Source organism: Spinacia oleracea, chromosome 4 (genome assembly GCF_020520425.1).
Source record: "Spinacia oleracea cultivar Varoflay chromosome 4, BTI_SOV_V1, whole genome shotgun sequence".
Classification (NCBI taxonomy): Eukaryota; Viridiplantae; Streptophyta; class Magnoliopsida; order Caryophyllales; family Amaranthaceae; genus Spinacia; species Spinacia oleracea.
The window spans coordinates 160,197,928-160,219,454 of record NC_079490.1 but is presented as its reverse complement, the minus strand read 5'-3'; the positions used below and the strand labels follow the sequence as shown (position 1 = coordinate 160,219,454).

At 38.3% G+C, this 21,527-nt stretch overlaps 2 protein-coding genes and 1 long non-coding RNA gene across 8 annotated transcripts; all 3 read left to right on the top strand.

The window, feature by feature from the left end:
• Window positions 1-2,556: 2,556 nt before the first annotated feature.
• Window positions 2,557-16,461, top strand: LOC130471270 (uncharacterized). 6 transcript variants are annotated; one of them, XR_008931950.1, is made up of 5 exons: window positions 2,557-2,972; window positions 3,648-3,873; window positions 3,954-4,046; window positions 7,071-7,148; window positions 16,217-16,461. It is a non-coding gene; the product is annotated as an uncharacterized lncRNA (long non-coding RNA). The 6 variants fall into 6 exon arrangements; XR_008931949.1 differs by having other exon boundaries at window positions 3,636-3,873; XR_008931948.1 differs by having other exon boundaries at window positions 2,557-3,249.
• Window positions 16,462-18,282: 1,821 nt separating this feature from the next.
• On the top strand, window positions 18,283-19,901 carry LOC110789280 (uncharacterized). The gene is made up of 6 exons (XM_056842518.1): window positions 18,283-18,465; window positions 18,591-18,777; window positions 18,884-19,026; window positions 19,202-19,317; window positions 19,506-19,770; window positions 19,878-19,901. The coding sequence occupies exons 1-6, from the start codon at window positions 18,283-18,285 to the stop codon at window positions 19,899-19,901; spliced, it is 918 nt and encodes a 305-aa protein (XP_056698496.1).
• A 260-nt stretch (window positions 19,902-20,161) lies between these two features.
• LOC130472495 (uncharacterized) lies at window positions 20,162-20,710 on the top strand. Its single transcript, XM_056843673.1, has 3 exons — window positions 20,162-20,258; window positions 20,342-20,391; window positions 20,477-20,710. Exons 1-3 carry the CDS (start codon window positions 20,182-20,184, stop codon window positions 20,650-20,652), a joined length of 303 nt encoding a protein of 100 aa, XP_056699651.1. The 5' UTR covers window positions 20,162-20,181; the 3' UTR covers window positions 20,653-20,710.
• Window positions 20,711-21,527: the final 817 nt, after the last annotated feature.

Here is a 21,527-nt window from a genome sequence, read left to right as displayed (position 1 = left end):
CTATGGACTTTGGTGTAGAGGCTGGATCGTGTCAATTGCTTTTACCAGAATGTAAAATTGATTATTTTAGGGATACAATTTGCAAGGGAAGTCCAAATGCCCAATGTAGGTCGAACCGTTGTTGTTGTCTTTAAAGTTTATACTCCACTCCATTTCTCCACAAATGGTGTATTTCATGAATAAAAAGTTATATGTTTGATCTCTTGTATATTTTCTCTATTTGATAATAATGCTTATATTTCTACTTTTTCATGTTTGATAATGCACATTCTACATCATTTTTATTTCTGATTATACATTAACAAAAATTATACTTCATAGAATTTTAATATTCTAAAAGTATTCATTGAAATGAATAAAAAAAAATAAAAAAAATCAAGACTTCAAGATTCTCCATGGATTCTTAAAAGAACCTTCATTAATCCCCGAAAGTCAAACTCTTATTTGTAATTTCGGAATTTAAAAGCAGGGACTGAAATGGGGTTGCCTCCAGTTAAACTCCTCAGCAATGCACCACAAAGATGGTTATCAGTTAGGTTGCTCGAAGTTTCACTATCTGCAACATCTTCCATGACCATTTCATCCGTCCCTGTTAATGCTCTTTCCTCACCTTGCCTCTTCGAACTCTCAAGGGTGTTCTTACCATCACCTTTAACATCCTCCTCCATTAATCGGATTGGGGATTCAGACAACCCCTCTCCATGGACTATCCTTTCCGTAGGTGGCAAATCTTGTGGCTTAGACGCTAATCAAACAACCATAAGGGAACCCAACTTGGAATTCACATAGTGGGCAGACTTTCTTGCAATTAATTTTTCATAATCTTTCTCTGAAATGGATGTGAAGGAGCCAGCCTTTTTTTCGGTTAACAAACCGATATTTGGACTCCGCACCGTTATAATTCTTCAAAGTGGAAGAACTTTCCTCATCCTCCTTATCTCCATTGCCTAACACATCACCATTCCTACTCAAAGTACTATCATCCCCAATGCATGAAATCCCCTCCGAGGCCATATCGATGTTTGTAATAGCCGAACTATCATCTTTAGAGCTAGATTCACTATACTCCATATCGTCATCCCTATTCACATTTGCCACCATACTTGAAGGTACCTTATTACTAGAACAATCACTTACCAACTCATCTTTCACCTTTATATCACCTTGGGCATTACCTTTCACATCCACACTCGAATCTGTATGCTTGTTATCTATATGTGTTTGTGTATATGCATTGTTGCAGTATAGTTTACTAGGGGACTTTCTTGCAATTCTAGGGATCTGAATGTTTTTATAGGGAGTTTTTATTGTTTTTAATTTTTATACAGGGTAGTTCAGTTTAGCAGTCTTCTTGGTCTTCGAGTTGTCTGTGAAGTCGAAATGTGTATCTTTTATAGCTCGGCTAATTATTTACCATTGTAGTCTATTTACCGAGTTATCTCGGAAGCGGGGCTGGGTAGTTTGAGGTTAGAGTGTAGTTTTGTTGTTCTTTTAGATTCATTACTTTATCTCGGAGTCATTGTATTTCATCCGAAAGGGTGGGTCACCCGAGGGGGTGAATTAGGTAGTCCGCATAGTTTTCTTTCCTTATAAAAAAAATGAAATGGTGGGAGCTAAATAAGATTTGAAACATAGAATAAAGCTAAAATGTAGCAACTTTGACATTCAAAATAGTTCTAGCTAGCCTTTTAAGTTCGAGATTTTAAAACTTTGTGAATAATTAGAAGTTAATAATAGATCGAGGGGCGGGACGTGACAAGTTGTGTCAGGTTAACTGGTTAAGTAGGTTGGGCACGTGTTTCAGTGTGTCGCTTGGGTTGTTGGACTTTGTCAAAAATTGTGGCCATGCCCAACCAGCCATGCAGGTCAAGGTGGACCGTACATAAACTGGCTCAATGGTGAGTTGCCCATCTTTGTAGTTCGTAATATCGGAATGTTGGACTCATATAAGTATAACTAGAGTTGGTTGTACTTAGACCTGAAACCGACCCGATTAATCTGACATGTAACCCGAAATTGATCTGAAATGACGACCCCGAAAACCAAATTGAACCGACACGAAACCGACCCGAATTAACCCGAAAACCAAATAGAACCGACCCAAAATCGACCCGAAAGTACGTGATTTGGCATGAAAAGGACCCGATACCCGAACGATTTGAACCGAAGTACCCCAACCGATCTTCACCCGAAACCGAATTAACCCGAATCGAAAATAACTGTAAAATTTAAATCAACCCGAAACGACCCGAACTGAAGAGCAACTCGAATTTACCAATTAGTTTTGAGTACAAGTTTTTTTAGCTTTTCATATTATTATTATTATTATTATTATTATTATTATTTAATTTATTGTTATTATTATTTTCTTTTTATTAAGTTATACCTTTTGTGTTGTAGGAAAAAACTTTGATAAAATTATGATAGTGACCACCAAATCTAAAGAGAAATAACATAATCAAAACTTGAAACTTGAAAAATCTTATCCAATCCGAAAAACTCGACCTAAACCAAAAAGCCCAATATAACCCGAGAACCCGATCCCATATAAGCCGATCCAATATTGCCCGATCCGAAATTGACGCGAATTCCTGAGTCTCGGGTCATTTTCGACCCGGTATTAATTTGAGTCTGGTGGTAATTCTTTTGTATCAAAATGAAGTCTCGGGTCAGTCATGAGTACGTGGGCCACCTCGCTCTCGTTGCGCATCCGGCATCTCTTGTCAAGTTGCGAGGCACTGTGCTGTGCATTTTCATCGTAGTTCTAGTTTCGTCATTCTCAGCGCGCATGTGGGCATTTCACTCTAAACCTCTAAATGAAAGTTTAATATTTCCCTAATTATGCAATGGTATGACAATTTAATTGAGTTTTGATGTATTTACAATATACTTCGTATATGCAAAATTGCAAATTGTTATGTCAAATCGCTCTTCCCTTTTCAGTTGATTGTAATGGGTAATTGGGTATGCAGGTATGTTTATGCACCACATTAGAACAACAATTCTTTGATAAAACCCAATTAGGGCTACGCTGTTGTTGGCAGCTGCTTATCTTAAATTGAATTGATAATAATTGAGTATTTCTGCTTAATTTTTGTGGGACTTAGTCTTCACATTTAAAGTGGTGGTAGGGTTTTTGTAGGATTTGTAGTTGTCTGATCTTGTAAATGTCCCGGGTTTATTGATGGAATAACCAATAAATGGAGTTATTTCTGCTTAGTTTTTTTAAGGGAATTAAGCCGTGATTATGTAAGTCATCAAGTTTTCTTTATCTTTTGCCTTTTTTGTGTTTGTTTTGTTGATAACTTTTCGTGAATTTTATTTATTTGATTTGATGGTAGCGAATTTTAAAATGGTTTTCCAGACGTATATTTTGTCAACTTTTTCTTTACAATTCAATTTGCGATTTTGTTTGGATATTAAGAAGACAATGATTTATTTTACTACTTTATGTGTTCTCTTTAGTTACAAACACAATAAGTTCTCTTAGCAAATTATTGATTCATTGATTTAGTTTCCGCATTTCGCATGTCCTCTTTCTGAGCTGCATACATACTCCTACCTTCTTATAAGATCAATGTATGCTGTATTATGAAAAAAATTGAGATTTTCCTCATCGTGATACATATTCTAAGGAATTATGGCAGCATTGGCTTGAGGGCTGGGCAGGTGTTAGCACGATTGGGAATTTTGGGGTTGCTTTCTACTCAGCAAGGTATCTTGAAAACGACATTTTGATGATTGCCGAGCACAATGGCGACGGGCAGTATATTTAGGAGGCCAAAGCTCTTGGTTCCTTCAATGCCACAAGGGGCACCAGTGGTGAACAAGTTCGAAGGGACTGAAGTTGCAAGTTGCTCTGTGCTCAGACAGGTATTCCTGTTATATACAGCCCTTCTAATTCTATTGCATTAGAGTTGGAATTGTTGTCTTATGTTATTTTGAATTGCAAGTTTTTTTGCTAGGCATTGAAGCAAGATATTTTAACTTTGGCCCTCCTATTTTATTGGATATTGGTGCATCGAGAAGGCTAAGAAAGCTTCCAGGTACCTCCTCCTAGAATTTCTTTTTGCCTATTGTATCATACATATCCTTAAAATCACGACTCTTCTTTTCCATCAACTTTTGTGTAAGTTACAATGCCAAATATATCATGAGCTGATGATCATTTAGCATGCATTTCTGTCATGTGTGAAGAGGAATCTAGCATAACTGGACATAATCAATAGCAGTAATTAAAAGAAAAGAGAAAGGGGGAAGGGTGGTGTGGGCTTGGTGCTTCTGTGCTAGTCCTTTTGGAGAAGATAAATTTCAGGAGAGGGAAGTGATGGGTATTCATAAGCTTTTTTTTAATTGTTTTGTTCCTGATTATGTTCTGTTACTGTATTTCACTTGTTCAGAACTTCAGGTTCATGTGAGAGAGACGTTCTTTTCATTTTGCAAAACTTGGGTGTTTTGTTTCCCTTTTTTCCTTCATTATCAATTCATACAGATTGGTTTTGAGTATTTATATTTGACCTGAAATATTGTTGTATTGTACTACCAGTCACTAAAGCATGAGTAGTATATGTCACTTTATGAAAAGGACTTATTCTCCCTTTGATCATATTCTAGTATACATACTTTCTATTTAAGTATATGTTAGGCCTGAAGTTTTGCACAACCAGTCACTAAAATTTGCCATTGTGTACTGCTATGAATTAACGTAACTTAGACATCAAATATGGCAGAAAATTGGGAAGCAGATGATGATTTGATTAAAGAAGTGAAACTACAGCAAAATGTAAATGATATTCAAGCTTTGAAGAGGGTTGATTCTCTCCCAAGTAAACTCTTAAAAGCTCAATACAAAACTTACCAGTATTCTATATATCTCTCCTTCTCAAACAAGCTCTGTATGTATAGTGTTTCTTCCCTAACTTACCCTAACTTATTCCCTAGGATACATATACTAACTTATAAGGCTTTTTGCTGAAGTACCCCTACCCCATATTTCAGTTCGTAGCATGTACATGTCACTTTTAGTTACTGTAATAAACTCACAACTCACTGTATAAATCAAGAAAACAATTAGAGGAAGGTTGAATGATTTTGATTAATGAAGGTGGAACTTACAAGAGACTCAGATACAAAAATAACAGCTTGAGGCTGTTAATCTCCAATTTGGTGACTTTAGGTCACAACTCTCTATTGTCTCAACACAAACTCAATACCCCTTCTACACTACCCTTCCTCTCTTTTAAATCCCTGACAATGATGTCTCTGATACCTTGCTTGCTGCTGCTTCTTGATGAGAATTTGGCCTCATTCCCTAACGCTCCTTTTGTCCCTTCTGGTGTAAGTAATAGTTACAGTTGCCTCTGCCAGGTCAATACAGTTAGAAATTAGAATGCTGCAGGAGATAGTTTCAATCGTGGTTCGTGAGACCTTATATCTTAGAGTATCCTTTAAGGGCTATGAAGTCTTTCGTTCTCAGGTAGTTGGAATAGTCTTTTCAGTGGGGGTGTGTCGTGAAGCTAGATCTCGAAGGATTGCTTTCAACAAGTGTTTGTGTAAGCCCTGTAAGGAATAATATTTTAGTTTACCAATAGTTACGGCACCATTAGCACCACCTCCTTTAAGAATGATAAAAATAGGGACTTAGGCAACTGTACCTCCTTTTTGCAGTAAGGTTAGATCTCGAAGGACTGCTTTCAACAAGTGTTTGTGTAGTCCCTTTAAGGAATAAGAATTGTACTAATAATTACTACACCATCACCACTCACCAGCACTCCCGATAAGGATGATACAAAAAAAAAAGGCACAAAGGCAACTATACATTCATTTTCAAGTTTTGTTGGTCTCCAAACCCCCAAACAAAAGGACAACGATATCACGACATGTGTACTATGAATTAATGCAGCTTTAATGGCAGAAAATAGGAAGAAGGAGATAATTTGATTAGCAAAGTGAAATGACAGCAAAATGTAAATGATATTCAAGCTTTCGAGAGGCTTGATTATCTCCTAAGTGAACTCTTAAAAGCTCAATACAAAACTTATCAATATTCAACTTATCTCTCCTTTTCAATTAAGCTCTCTATATATAGTACTTCTTCCCTAACTAACCCACTAACATACACCCCAAGATACCCATACTAAGTCATAAAGTTATTTCCTGAAGTTCCCCTACCCCATATATCAGTTCGTAGCAATGTGCTTGCATGAGATCTTTTGAAATGTGCTACGGACTGTGCGTTCATTGCACTGAAGAAACTCATTATATCGTAGTATCCTCAAACAGAGGCCTTATCTTAGGAACTGACTTTACTACTATTCTACTAATTAAACACTTGATTCTAATTTGAACTTTTGTCCTGATACCCTGAACTGTGCCAGCTATGTTTGGTACTTTTGGCTCCCAAAGAGCCTTGTTTCTAGCACACCAAACAGCATACACTGTTGCAGCAATGACTGCGTGTATGATATGCCTTCTGATTCTAACTATTTCTGTCGAGCTACTCAAAACTAAATTGTATTTACATGTGTTATAGTGCTAAGATGATATGCTTATCAATTTTTTCCAGGAGAGTGTTTTTCGATTTTTATTGTGTGGTTAATAAAAGTTTTAACATTTCTTATATCATCCTGTAGTTGGTTAGATCCTCTACATAAGGATAATCCTCACACTTCTTATCAATTTTAATTCTCACACTTCTTCCTTATTTACAAGTAGAAGTTGTTAGTTATCTGTCTTTCTTGATATAAACGGAATCAATATACTAAATTTTAACTTCACTCCCCGACTTAAAAAGAAAGAGGCTACACACTAAATTTTCATTTAAAGCTTTAATGCTTACTGCCTCTCCTTCGTTGCATTCCTATCTCTTGTTTTTAAAGTAAAGAAAAATCAGTTCAAGGTTTTACTCATTCAGATACTATATTTTTTCTTGAGAGTATAAGTTACTTTGTTACGTATACCTATTTGTCAAGACAATTGGTTGGTTGTATAACATGTGCATCTAGTTACTTTCAAATCTTATCCTTGTACTAATTTAAGTTCTGTAATTGTTTTTTTCTAAATGTATGTAGGTATAGGCATGGGATATACATCCCTACAAGAAAAGGAGAGAGAGCAAGATTTTGGGTGTTTCCCTTGTGTTATTGAAGGTAATAATATAGCGCTTTAACTCACTTTGAGGTTTCCTTTGCAAATGTTTGTTTGTTCTATTTTATAGGTTTGTTTGTGGAGAAACTTTCAATCGTATGTAGTCATCAGACATTTTCCTTTGACTAAGATTTGTAAGATTGGGGTGCCTGAACTTGTTACCGAGCATGTTGTATCCACTATTCCTTAAAGGTGAAAACTTGAAGTGCCTTCATCTTTGTATTTCACGATATTTATCATGGGCAGCATGCTAAATTTATGCAATGTGTTCTGTACTTCTGTTTACTTTGCTTTTGTGTCAGCCGCCTAATTGACACTGATAGTTGGTATGGTGGATAGTGGTCGCTGGTAACTGGTTATCTAATGAGGCGAGTTGAGACTTTGAGACTGGGGATTCAAAGTGAGATGGGAATTGAGAAAGATGAAACAAACCACTTACCAACTCTACTTTAAGGATCTTTTTTGTGTACGAAGTGCTCAATCCATCGGGTATGGGTTGTTCAGGTTTTTGTTAAATCGGGTTTCAAGTTGGATGATTTTGTTCATGACCCGTTTTTTCGGGTCGGGTTTATTTTTTACACACCTACTAAGATTATGTATGGAATTATAATATCAAACCCAAATCTAATACCAAGTATTTGTTCAAAAATATTGAATGAAAAACCCATATGTGGTATTTCTCTGTTTCTCTTCCTCTTTTTCCACTGCTTAGTGGGTTTTCTATACCTCTACTACAATGGAACACTACTATCACCACTAGTAGCTTAAATCAATCTACCATTGGCAAGATAACTTCTTTTTGTCTCAACTCTCAACCTGCAAGACTTACTCTTCAGTCTTCACCACCTTTTCTCTTTCCCCTTTCCCTTAACATTTGGGAATTTCAGCAACGTCAATGTGTCGTGCCAAGGTGGCTGTAGATATATAGTTCTTGGTTGTTACAATGGTGGAGCGAGTGGATATGGAGACAGATGGGAGTGGCACTGGTAAGGTTGTGAAGCATTGTTGTTGAGTTATAACGACGGTGCTAGGAATTCATTGGATGATGATTCTCATGGGTGGAGTAAGGGGCAGGCCAGGGAAGAGAGAAAATGCATGGTGATTCTTGTGAATTGAGAGAGGAGCAGAGGGAGAGGGGTGGTGTAGGCAGAAAAGGCAGCACGTGGATGGTGTTGGCGGTGGTTTGTGGTTCGTCTTGGTTGGGGGCGGGTATCAATGTTTGATTGCCTGATTTCAACGGTTTGGGTCAAACCCATCTTCTCCTTAGGGTATAGTGCAAGGAATTGGCTAATTCCTCACCAGACTACAAACCTGCTGAACAAGAACAGAAAACAGATAAGAATAGAGAAAGGTTGAAGGTGTATATAACTGATAAAGTTTAGTGCTTTACAACTCCAGTAACCGGAGACTTTCGAGAGGTTTCACTCTCCCAACTAAACCAAATACATCAAGATATTTTTCTGATTTCCCTTCCCTCTCCTTTTAAATTACAGCAACTTAGTAAAAGATAAAACTAATTAAGAAAAAGCTACTAAGACAAAAGACAGCTTCCCAGGAGACAAAATTCTTTAAAAACTTCACAGCTGCATCCACTAAGTGAGCTGTTGCCTCACTTTGCCAAGGTTGGTTCTGCTGTTGCTTTATCTGCTCCTTTCTTTCTCCTTGCATATGTCTGCACAAGTGGTGGGTTAGGTTGAGGTATTGCCATACTCCCCCTAAAAAACTCACCCTGTCCTCAAGGTGGAATTCTGGAAAACAAAGGTCGATCATTCGCGTCTCTTCCCATGTTGCCTCAAATTTAGACAGGCCCTTCCACTTCACCAGCACTTATGTGATTGCTTCCCCATTCCTAAACCGTGCGCACCCTCCGTAGCTCCTCTGGTTCCACGACTAACTCCAAACCTGCAGTTAGTTGTACAGGTAGTGTGACTGGGCTTAGAGAAGACCCATGTGCTTGTTTGAGTTGAGAAATATGAAAGACTGGGTGAAGCTTGCTCTCTGGTGCCACCTGTAACTTATACGCCACTTTGCCTATCTTCTTGATGATCTGAAATGGACCATAAAATCGAGCAGCTAGTTTCCCAAACGGTCTTCTTGCCAGCGACCTTTGTCTATACGGCTGCAACTTTAAATACACCATCTCCCCCTCCGCGAACTCCACATCTCTCTTGTGATTTTCTACATCCTTTATGTGCTGTTGCAATTTCACCAAATTAATCTCAATTCCTCCAACATTAGGTCTCTCATCTGTAAGTTGTCCTCCAAGCTATCAACTCCAGTGTCGCCGTAGTTGAACTTGATTACGGGGGGTGGGTCTTGACCATAAACTACCTTAAATGGGCTCACCTTGGTGGCACTATGGGGGCCAGTATTGTATGAAAATTCAGCCCAAGCTAACCACTTGGATCAGACGCAAAACAACGTAGGTAATATTCCAGGCGCTTGTTAACCACTTCGGTTTGACCATCCGTTTGAGGGGGGTATGCTGTGCTTCGCTTCAAGGATGTGCCTTGCAACCGAAATAGCTCACGCCAGAAAATACTCAAGAAAACTCTATCACGATCTGAGACAATCGTTGAAGGGGAACCATGGAGTCTCACGATTTCTTTCACGAATGCTTCTGCCACACTGATTGCTGTGAAAGGATGCCTCAAACCAACAAAGTGTGCATACTTGGAGAGCCTATCCACCACCACTAAGATAGTGTCCACCCCTTTTAACACGGGCAACCCCTCCACAAAGTCCATGGATATGTCTTCCCATATTTGAGAGGGAATGGGCAGGGGTTGTATCGGGCTTGCAGGACGCTGTTGGGAGCTCTTGTTTCGCTGACATATTTCACATTTCCTGACATGGTCAACCACCGTCTTTCTCATTCCCGGCCAAAACCACTCTTGTGCCAATCTCAAGTACGTTTTCACATCCCCACCGTGGCCACCACTAGCCGTGTTGTGATATTCTTGCAGTAGCTTAGGAGTTGTGGCTAAAGATTTTGGGATCACCATCCTTCCCTTGTATGCGACTCTGCCGTCTCTCAGCTCAAAGTTCCCCTTAAATTCCCCGACCAGAATATTCTTTTTGATCTCTGAATGGTTGAATCTTCTGCTATTTCTTTCTCCCAGTCTACTACTGTCGAGGTGACCATCTCCCCTAATTCTACCTCTCCATGAGTTTTTCTGGAAAGGACGTCCGCCACACGGTTAGCTGTGCCTGGTTTATACTGGACCTCAAAATTGAATGCCATTAACTTGCTCACCCACTTCTGGTGGTCGGCTCGGCTCCCACCTCTGCTTGTTGGGTGATGAAGCGTAGACTTTGTTGATCTGATCTCACCACAAAATGTCTACCCAAAAAGGTGGTATTTCCACTTAAGTACAGCAAGGCAAACGGCCATAAGGTCTTTTTCATAAACCGACTTGGAGCGTGCCCTAGGGCCCAAAAGGCGGCTGTAGAAAGCAATGGGCCTCCCTTCTTGCATTAAGACGAGTAAACCAACCCGAAGCATCCGTTTCCACCTCGAACTCTTTACAGAAATTCGGCATAGCTAATACGGGAGCATCGCACATTGCCTGCTTCAATTTTTCAAACGGCTTTGTGGCCGCCTCTGTCCAACAGAAAGAGTCTTTTCTTCAACTACTCTGTCTACTGTTTTGCGATTTGAGCATAGTGGAATACAAACTTCCGGTAATAACCGGTCAGCCCCCAAAACCCGCGAAGTTCCTTCAAATTTTTTGGAATGACCCAATCAATCATGGCTCGCACCTTTTCCATATCCACCGCCACCCCTTCACCGAATACCACATGACCGAGATAAGCCATCCTTGCTTGACCGAATTCACACTTTTTTAAATTAGCATATAATTTTTGTTCTTTTAGTTTACTCAAAACTTCTTCCAGGTGATCAACGTGTTCCTCCTTGCTTCCATTGTGTATCAAATTTCAATATGTCAAAAAAAGACTAACACAAATTTTCGAAGGAATGGTTGAAATACCTCATTCATTAATGCTTGGAAAGTGGCTGGCGCATTTGTCAATCCGAACGGCATGACAAGAAATTCATAGTGTCCTTCGTGCGTGCGGAATGCTGTTTTTGGGTATCTTCTTCCTTCACCCGAATTTGATGATATCCCGACTTCAAGTCCAGTTTGCAAAACACCGATGCCCCATGTAATTCATCTAGCAACTCATCGATAATTGAAATAGGATACTTGTCGGATATGGTTTCCCGATTAAGTGCCCTATAATCCACACAAAAGCGCCAAGAGCCATCCTTTTTCTTCACTAGTAAAACCGGGTGAAGGTTTGATGATCCCTGCCATTAACATCTCTTTAATCAATTTCTCGATCTCATCTTTCTGGAATTGAGGGTAGCGGTATGGCCTAACCCCAACCGGGTTGCTCCCCTCCCGGAGGATGATTTGCTCCCCTCCCGGAGGATGATTTGCTCCCTACTACGAACCGGTGCTAATCCTTCTGGCATCTCAAAGACCCACTGAAATCTGGTAAGTAGTTCTCTCAATTCCCTTGCCTCCAATTCTTTCCGTACTTCTTTCCTTCCCCTGCCTCCAATTCATTGAGTTCTAACAGAACTCCTCCCCCCTCCTTACAAAGGGTCTGTATCATGGCCTTCAACGAAATTCGAGTACGGGCCAGCGATGGGTCCCCACGCAATTCCACAGTTCGGCCCTCCATTTGATAACTCATAGTCTGCAACTTCCAATTACTCTTGACCGTGCCCAGTTTCTCCAACCATTCAATACCCAAAATAATATATGAATTCCCTAAACTTAGAGGAAGAAAATTCTCACGTATTAGCACCTCATCATTCAACATTACCACTACTCCCTCACATACCCCCAAAGACACTCCAAAACCACCCGAACTGGTCACCGGTATTTCAAGCTCCCTTACTGTGTTAAGAGAAATAAAATTGTGTGTGGCTTCCGGATCGATCATCACTACCACTTCCTTACCACTTAGATAAACCAATTACAGAGTTTAGGGCTACGTCAGTTGTGAAATCGCCGGGCCCGTCGGTGTCTGTTTCTTCTTCTCCTTGGCCAGATCGCCATCCCACTCTGCGGCCTCCTCGTCAATCAAGAGTACACTTAGCTCCTTTCGCCAGCAAAGATGACCGACTTCCCATTTGCGTCGTACTTAAAACACAAGCCTTTAGCCTTCTTCTCTTGCAACTCTTTCTCAGTCAACCTCCTGAATCCCCCATTTGGTCCGGAGAAATTAGAGGAAGGACGTGTATAATTTACTGATGCTTGTGAACCAGTTGTGTTTGTTGGGTCAGTTCTGTTTTGTTTTGGGCCTGTGCATTAGGTGGACTAATAGTTGTTGACAAATGGCCTGCTCCACTATTTGTTTTAGGTGGTTTTGAATCACTCCCTGACCCGGGGTGCATATGACCCAGTTACTGCAGACCCGTGCCCATAAATTGAAAAAGAACCGGTTTGGTTCGGTTCGGACCCATCCCAGGGACTCCCACCCTCCTGACTCCGTTAACCCGATTACGCTCTTCAACCCGCGCAACCACCTCCATAGTTTGTTCCAAGGTTAAAGGGTTTAAAAGCCGTACTTCCACCTTGATTTCTTCCTTCAAACCATTGATGAATTGGCCCATCAGTAAGCTGTCTGGTACATCCTTCAAGGGAGATGCCATCTCAATGAACCTCTGCCTGTACTCCAACACCGTGGAGGTTTGTGTGGTGGCTAACCACTGCTCATGGAGGGACCCCACATTCAAAGGCCTAAACTGATGCAAGATTCGAGCCTTCAAGTCGGGCCAAGAACGTACCAGTGTTCTTCCATTCTCCCATTGGTACCACTTCAAAGCGTCACCTTCCATGGCAACCACCGCCACATCGACCTTCTCCTCCTCGGTGAGGCGACAAACGGTGAAGTATTTCTCAACCCGAAGTATCCACCCGTCGGGGTCGCTTCCCTCGAACAAGGACATCTCAATCTTTCTGTACCGCCAATTTCCCCCACCACTGTGTTTCCCTTTGTAGAAAACTTGTGCTTCATCATCTCCAAATTCCCCGTTTTTCGTTGAAGCACCAGTCTCATCCTCCAGGTGGATTTCCTGGGCTTGATTTTGGGCGGTCGGCTTGAGTCCAGTCACCAACTTCTTCATTTCCTCCTGAAACTTTTCCTGATTGCTCTTCATAAGTGCGATTTGTGAATTTTGCTCTTCTCTGAAACGGTCTAACCTTCCTTCTAGTCGGAAAGTGGCTGTCTCCACTATCTCTTGATTCTTTTTTGTGTCTTCATCTTCTTTGGCCATAAATTTTTCTGCCAAATTTTTCTGCTTCCATACCCTCTGCTAGTACCTCCTGAATTGTTCCTTCCAGTTTATCCATCCTCTCCTCTATACCAGCTGTACGTTGGCCCACCTCCATGACCCCCGTATCTAGGGCGTCGAGCCTCTGCGTGTGTGATGAAACCATGGTGGCGGTGCTCTACCTTTTGGGTCGTATGTGCTCTGATACCAATTGCAAGGAATTGGCTAATTCCTCACCAGACTACAGACCTGCTGAACAAGAACAGAAAATAGAGAAGAATAGAGAAAGGTTGAAGGTGTATATAACTGATAAAGTTTAGTGCTTTACAACTCCAGTAACCTGAGACTTTCGAGAGGTCTCCCAACTAAACCAAATACATCAAGATACTTTTCTGATTCCCCTCCCCTCTCCTTTTAAATTACAGCAACTTAGTAAAAGACAACTAATTAAGAAAAAGCAACTAAGACAAAAGGCAGCTTCCTAGGAGACAAAATTCTTTAAAGACTTCAGAGCTGCATCCACTGAGTGAGCCGTTGCCTCACTTTGCCAAGGTTGGTCCTGCTGTTGCTTTATCTGCTCCTTTCTTTCTCTTGCATATGTCTGCACAAGTGGTGGGTTAGGTTGAGGTAATTAACGATGGAGAAGTAATATCTAGATTGTGTATATGAGTATATGACTGTATCTGCACCAAGAAATGGTTTACTTTCAAATTTATAGCTTGGTTTCACATGATTATGGCACAATTAACTTGATAGAATGGAAGCCATTTGATTTAGGTTCGAAGTGTTAGAGTTCCCTTTTTTTCACAATGTTATACTGTTCTTGTTGTTAACAGAAGCTCAAGAAATAACACCAGACCTTCATTGCTATATTGTAGGTTGATAAGGTTTAGGATACTCCGTAATTAATATTTCGTAGTCTTTAATATCTGAAAGAACATTTACGTAACTCTACTTAGATGGGTAATTAATGATGTAAGAGAAGTATTTCTAGATTGTTTATATGAGTATATGACTATATCTGCACCAAGAAATGGTTTACATTTAAATTTATAGCTTGGTTTCACATGATTATGGCACAATTAACTTGATAGAATGGAAGCCATTCAATTTAGGTTCGAAGTGCTAGAGTTCCCTTTTTTTCACAATGTTTTACTGTTCTTGTTGTTAATAGAAGCTCAAGATATAACACCAGACCTTCATTGCTATATTGTAGGTTGATAAGGTTTAGGATAATTAATATTTCGTAGTCTTTAATATCTGAAAGCCATTTACGTAACTCTACTTAGATGGGTAATTAATGATGTAAGAGAAGTATTTCTAGTTTGTTTATATGAGTATATGACTATATCTGCACCAAGAAAGTGGTTTACTTTCAGGTTTTTAGCTTGGATTCACGTGATTATGACATAAGTAACTTGATGGAATGGAAGCCATTAGATTTAGGTTATAAGTGCTAGAGTTCCCTGTTTTTCACAATTCTTTACTGTTTCTGTTGTTGACTGAAGCTCAGGAAATAACTCCAGACCTTCATTGCTGTCATTTTCTGTTCAAGTATCCAAAACTAAGTTTATTCTCAAGTGAATATTAAAGTTTAATGAGAGACGAGAGTAGGTAATGATTGAAACACTATAGGAAGCTCCCACTTATATCACAAATTCAAGCTACGTAATATCAAAAGGCAGTGTAGCCAACAAGTAGAAAAATCTAACAATATTTCTAACAAGTTTATGACCTTGTCACCTGGTATCAAGCTATAACAAACTCCCTGAGCTTTTTGTAACTTTCTGTTCTCGGGTTTATATTTGGTCTTGGTGGAACATCTGTTGGGACCATTTTGTCCAATTTCCGTCCTTAAGCTAGGAATTGAATTAACCATTCCAAGCTCGAACAGTAGTTTCTTTTACTGAGTGATAGAAGCAGTTAGGTAAACACACCAGCGAATTGTTTAGTTAGCAGAAAAGTCAATTGAAGAAGACATTCTAAAACTTTTTCTTGAGTAAAATTGCACTCAATCTGTGAATCTCTCTATTTATGGTTCTCTCATGGAACACTGGAATTCTTGCGGTGTATAGAGGAGATTGGTTGTCACAGTGAAGAATTAGTTTTAAGTTCCTCCAAGAGTTTAACCATGCATGTAACTTCCGACTTCTGAGCAGCAGCAGCATCTGTTGTTCCATACTTGTTGCCTAGGTCTCTAGCTAACAGGGGACTGACCAAAGTAACCCATCATGAAATCGATCTTCTATGCTTGGGCATGCATCTCGAGTACTATGTAGCCTATGATAAATTGCCTTGGCTGATGCTGCTAATCCTGCTAATCAGCTCTGGGATATTGAACTGAAAATTTGTTGCTATGATCTGATGCATTTATGCATAAGAGAAGAGGAGTAAACTTAGGATTAGCTACATTACGGGTTAACACATGTGGTGTAGGGTCAATAAATGTGTCATCAGTCTGTAACGGGTTGAAGAAAATTTTTCTGCAGAAATGGTACGTTTGAATAAATATAGAAGAATTTGTTCATGATATTATGGACTACTTTGTAGTTTGTACCATGTCTTGCTGCTTAAGCTTCTCTGCTAGTACAATTTTTTCATTGGCTCGTTGTCCTGCGTAGTACTCCGTACTTTTAAGGGAGTTGTTGGGCTTCATCTTGTGTTTCTCTTCTACTTAAACCACAATGTCGAATGTGTTGAAACTCGTTCAAGGGTTAACATTAATATGTTTTTTCATCTTATTGTAAGATATAGCTAAAATTCTCACATTGTTTTGTTTAGGAGCCGGAACCTTGTCCTGATGATGAAGTGCAGACTGCAGAATGAATATGATTGAGCATGGATTCAGTAAATTTCTTTAACTTTTTATATTTCGACGTCAAATTGTACCCGTAATAAAATGACAATACGAAGTACGTAGTATTACAGACAGTTTTTTCATTTAAGTTTTTTCATTTGAGTATTATTAGCAGTTGATCTGTAAAACTAACTGTTTCTGTGGTCCTAAAAGGTTTCTTCAATCTTAAGATTTGTGGTTCAGTAGAATCAGCAGCAATGCTTTCATAATTATTGAAAACATTGTTGTGCGCCCCCACCTTCCCAAATTGTCCAAGAATTTGGGAAAGTTTCCTTGATTTTTTTTTGACTATTTATAGAAAGGTATCTTTTAACTCAATTTACCCCACAAGATACAGATCATGCACCACTAGTACTTCTACTAAAAGAAACTTAATGGATTATATTATGGACTACTTTGTACCATGTCTTGGTGCTTAAGATAGCTTCTCTGCTAGTACAAATTTTTCATTGGCTGGTTGTAGACTCCGTACTTTTAAGGGAGTCTTTGGGCTTCATCTTGTGTTTCTTTTCTACTTAAGCCACAATGTTGAATGCCTTGAAAGTCGTTCAAGGATTAACATTCTTATTTTATCTATTTTAATTTTTATATGTTTTCATCTTACTGTAAAATTCTCACATTGTTCTGTTTAGGAGCTGGAACCTTGTTAATTTATAACTTCTAGTAAATCAATGTTATTAAATTTCAACGTCAAATGAAGTAAATCAATGCCACAATGTTTGAAAATTTATGAACTTCTAGTAAATCAAAGTTACTTAATTGCTATAAAATTATGTGGCTTTACAAATTTTATAATGTATACAGATTATTATTGGTAACATTCACATATTATTAACTTTTTGTCTATGGAAAAGCAAAATTGTTACAAAACGCCCTTAAATAAGCAATATTACGTATCTACTTAAGGCAATAAAGTTGACAACTAATGCAATTATGTGAGTGAATGTAATTATATGAGTACATTAATTGTAGTTAAGAATGACTAGCAAATAAGAACCATATATAGTAGTACGATCAAATGTATGTGTTGGTCTCCATTTCCCAAATTATCATTGGGGATTTGAAAATCTTTCCCTAGAAGATTTTATATATTTATAGAAACTAGTCATTATATTCAAAATGATCTTTCTTCACTCATAAGATATCCTTAATTGTCCTTGCACAGTGCACATAAAGTAAGCGGGAAGCTGTTAATTAACGTTAGCACGTATGTGCATGTAAAATTAAACTGAATTTTCGAAGGCTTGGTCCAATTTTGGCCTCAACAACACGACCTATTTTCGAGCATTTTCCGTTATTTTTTTCACCTGAAGCCCAACTAATGTGCTACAAAACGCGACTTGAGTCACTTGACATGGTCTTGCAACTCTATGATCAACTCCAATTAAAATGCTTATGACAGTAGAATGGTATTGTTACATTATTAATGTTGTTGAATCAGCTTCTTTTAATATCATTTTGGAGTTGACTAGATTCATTTGCTCACTCCTACTGCTATATTCTTGTAATATGATTTAATTTCTCTCCAATGAAGCAATGATCAATTATACATATATATTGGATATTGACTAAATTGTCTAGTATTATTACATTACTTAACTATGTAACTATAGGATGTTTATAGTAATAAAATTGTTTATAAATGAAATTCAATTAACATATCATCATATGCAACAACATCATCTATCCAAAATCACCCTCCTCTCCATCTTCCTACATTACATCCACTAATTTTGGTTTTTGAGGCCGAAAATCAAATTTCTTTGTTTTCTATTTCCAAAAAAACATTTGTCAACCAAATTTCAAAATTTAGGATAGGATTAAGAACTTAATTATAGTCTTCACTCACTCAAAAATGTCATTTTTACTATTCTGGGCCACATTATTTGTTGGGTGTCTTTCTTTTGATGGGTTATTATCCGACCCACAACCTAATCCTCCCCAAGAATTTTTCTGCTCCCAACCCCTTGATCATTTAGGTGTAGGTAACATGAGTAAAATCATGTTCCGCCAACGATATTTTTTAGACCGTACTAATTGGGCCGGCACAAAATCTAAAAATCCACTGATAGTTAATTTTGGAGGAGAATATCCTGTAGAAGGTGATTTACAAAATTTAGGGGTTATTAATGAAGCCGCAACCAAGTTTGGAGCATTGGTATTGTACATTGAGGTAATTTTACCTATATTTTTTTTTCTTTTTTTTTTACACTAGGTTGAAATTATAAATTTATTTGTTTAGATTGTTTTTCTTATTTACATTTGTCTAAAATAAAAATAAATTTTGTACGTTTGTAGCATCGATTCTATGGCATGTCTGTGCCCTTTGGATCCATAGACATAGCTTTAGGAGATGCAAATGTTCGGGAGTGTCTTAATTCTGAGCAAGCGTTAGAGGACTTCCCGCTGATTATCCTCGGCGTGAGGAAAAAACTATTCAATCAACATACAAAAATTATAGTTACGGGTTGCTCTTACGCCGGAAGTAAGTAAACGACCCTTGTTAATAAATTAAACTTTTTTAGACATGATGTTTGTATTAAGTATGCTACGTTATTAATCATTTAATCATGTCAACCTTGTATATATAGTGTTGGCCGCATGGTTCAGACTTAAGTACCCCAATATTGCGATTGGGGCACTGGCCGCCTCGGCTCCTGTTTTCTATTTTGAGCCGAGCATTCCATCTCAATGGGAAAATGAGTTTTGTTCAATCGTGAGCAATGATTTCAAGGTACAAATCATACAATTATATTTACTTCGACTAGTCTAAGTGTGTTTGTAACTTTGTATGCATGTTAAATAATAATAAAAAAACATCTAGGCCTTATTTATTCTACGTCCTACCACACATGAGACATGACATTAAATAAATCTATTTTTTCCTCCCTGTCCTTTAATATTTACAGGTGGTTAATGAAAAATGTTACCAAAGAATAAGGAAATCTTGGGACATAATCGACAAAATAAGTTTACAGGAACTTGAAGGCAGTGCACATCTTGCTGACGTTTTCAAATCATGCAGGTAATTAACTAATTACGTGTTCTTTTGATGTATAATATAATTAGATGGGCCTCGTGATTAGGCCTAATATCTTGTACTTAGACTGTATATACTAAACCTGGCTAATATATTCTGTTTAATAACAAAATACTCCATACATAAATACATAATTATACATGACATAACAATTTCTATTCTTTTTAATGTAGTCCATTTATATCAGCCTGGGACCTGAAACACAGCTTGTTAAAATATTATTCATACTCGGCCCAATATAATGGACACTATAATGGAGGCATTGGTAAAGTCTGTGACGAAATAATTCGTGCACCAGATGATGACGTGCTAGGAGGGATCGCTCGCTCGGTTCTTAACGGACGACCGTGCTATGATTTGGAGTATTATATGGATACTAATACAACTACAACTTCAAGTGTCTTTGAGAATAATGCGGCAAGGGCTTGGGATTGGCAGGTAATTAAGTAACTTAACTTCATTAAATTACTTGTGCAAATTTAATCATAATTCTTGAGATCGAAACTTGTTTTGAATACTATTTATTCTCTGTTTCTTAAGTTTAGGAACTCGTTTGTAGTAGCATCTAATGCTTTCTCTTTAAAAGTGTAGACTTGTAGTAAATTTATTTTCCGTCAAGGTTGTGGAAATGACTCAATGTTACAACCTTTCAACTTAACCAAAAGAATTGATGACTGCAATTCGAAGTACCACGTTCGTCCACGCCTTAGTTGGATGTCAACTTACTTTGATGGACATGTAAGTTTGTATATTTAAAATTTTAAACATTTATTTATTTATTTATTTATTCATTCGACTATTAAATATGTTTTTTTGATCATTTTAATTGCTTTTGATCAACCATAGGACATGCGATCAACTCTCGAGCGGTTTGGAAGTAACATAGTATTTTCAAATGGCCTTATGGACCCATTTAGTCCTTTCGGGTAATTTTCATTTGGTTTACATTATATATTCAATTTGTTTGATCACTTTGTCCCAAAAGTAACTTGAATCTTTGGTGGAATAGGGTGTTAAAATATATTTCAAAAACTTTTGTGGCTTTAACAACTAAAAAAGGTATGTTTAGCATTTTGTATTATATATTACGTTAATATAAATCAATTGATTAAATTTCATTAATAATCTTTATGTTGTTTTTTAGGGTCTCATTGCTTAGATTTCAATTACCCATCGCACGACGATCCAAAATGGCTAAAACTCCAACGAGAGAAGGAATTGAAGATGTTTTCTAGATGGATAAACAATAATTCTTTCAACAGTCCCCAAATTCTGTTTAACTGGTTTTGTTTTGGCCTTGTTTTTACGTTATTGTTATAGATGCTTGTACGTATTTTTGGGCACTCACGAAACTTGATATAGTGACAAGTGAAGGAAATAATGCCCTTGGTCCAAGTATACATTCTATCTTAAGTCTAATAAATGCGGTTCAGTATTAATTAACAAGTTAATAATTCAGTGAGATCAAGTGAGCTGAATGCCTAGCTAGAGGCCGCTTCAGTTCAAGTGGAATTAATGATATTAATCCACAGCTTACTCTTGACTGAACCCGTAGGGTCACACAAATAGTACGTAAACGGATCAAGTATTTAATGGCATTAAATACTCTATCTATGGATATTCGGAATCGACGGATCTTGGTTTCAGTGGGAGCTGAGATCGTCACAAGCAAGAAATGAATACTCCGGAAACGATGATATTGCCGGAAACGGAAATATGGATCGTATCGGAAATATAAATATTATCCAAGACGTAGATGTTGCCGGAAACGGAAACATGGCACGTATCGGAAAATATTACCGGAAATGGAAATATTACCGGAATCGGAAATATTGCCGGAAACGGAAATATTGTCAGAATCGGAAATATTATCGGAATCGGAAAATAATTCCGGAAACGGAAATATTAAATATTGGTTCGAAACGGAAATTAATTCCGGAATCGGAAATATTAAATATTGTTCGTATCGGAAATGAATTCCGGAATCGGGAATTTAATCGGAAGCGTATCGTACGAATTAGCATCGGACGAGGCCCGCTAGACGAAGGCCCAGCACGAAGCCAGGCCATCGCCCAGCGAGCCGCACGCACCAACGCACGCCTCGACCAGGCCCAGCGCAAGGCCAGGCCCAGCCAAGGGCGCGCGCGCGCAGCACGGCAGCGTGGGCTGTGCGCCTGTCGTGGGCCGCAAGGCTT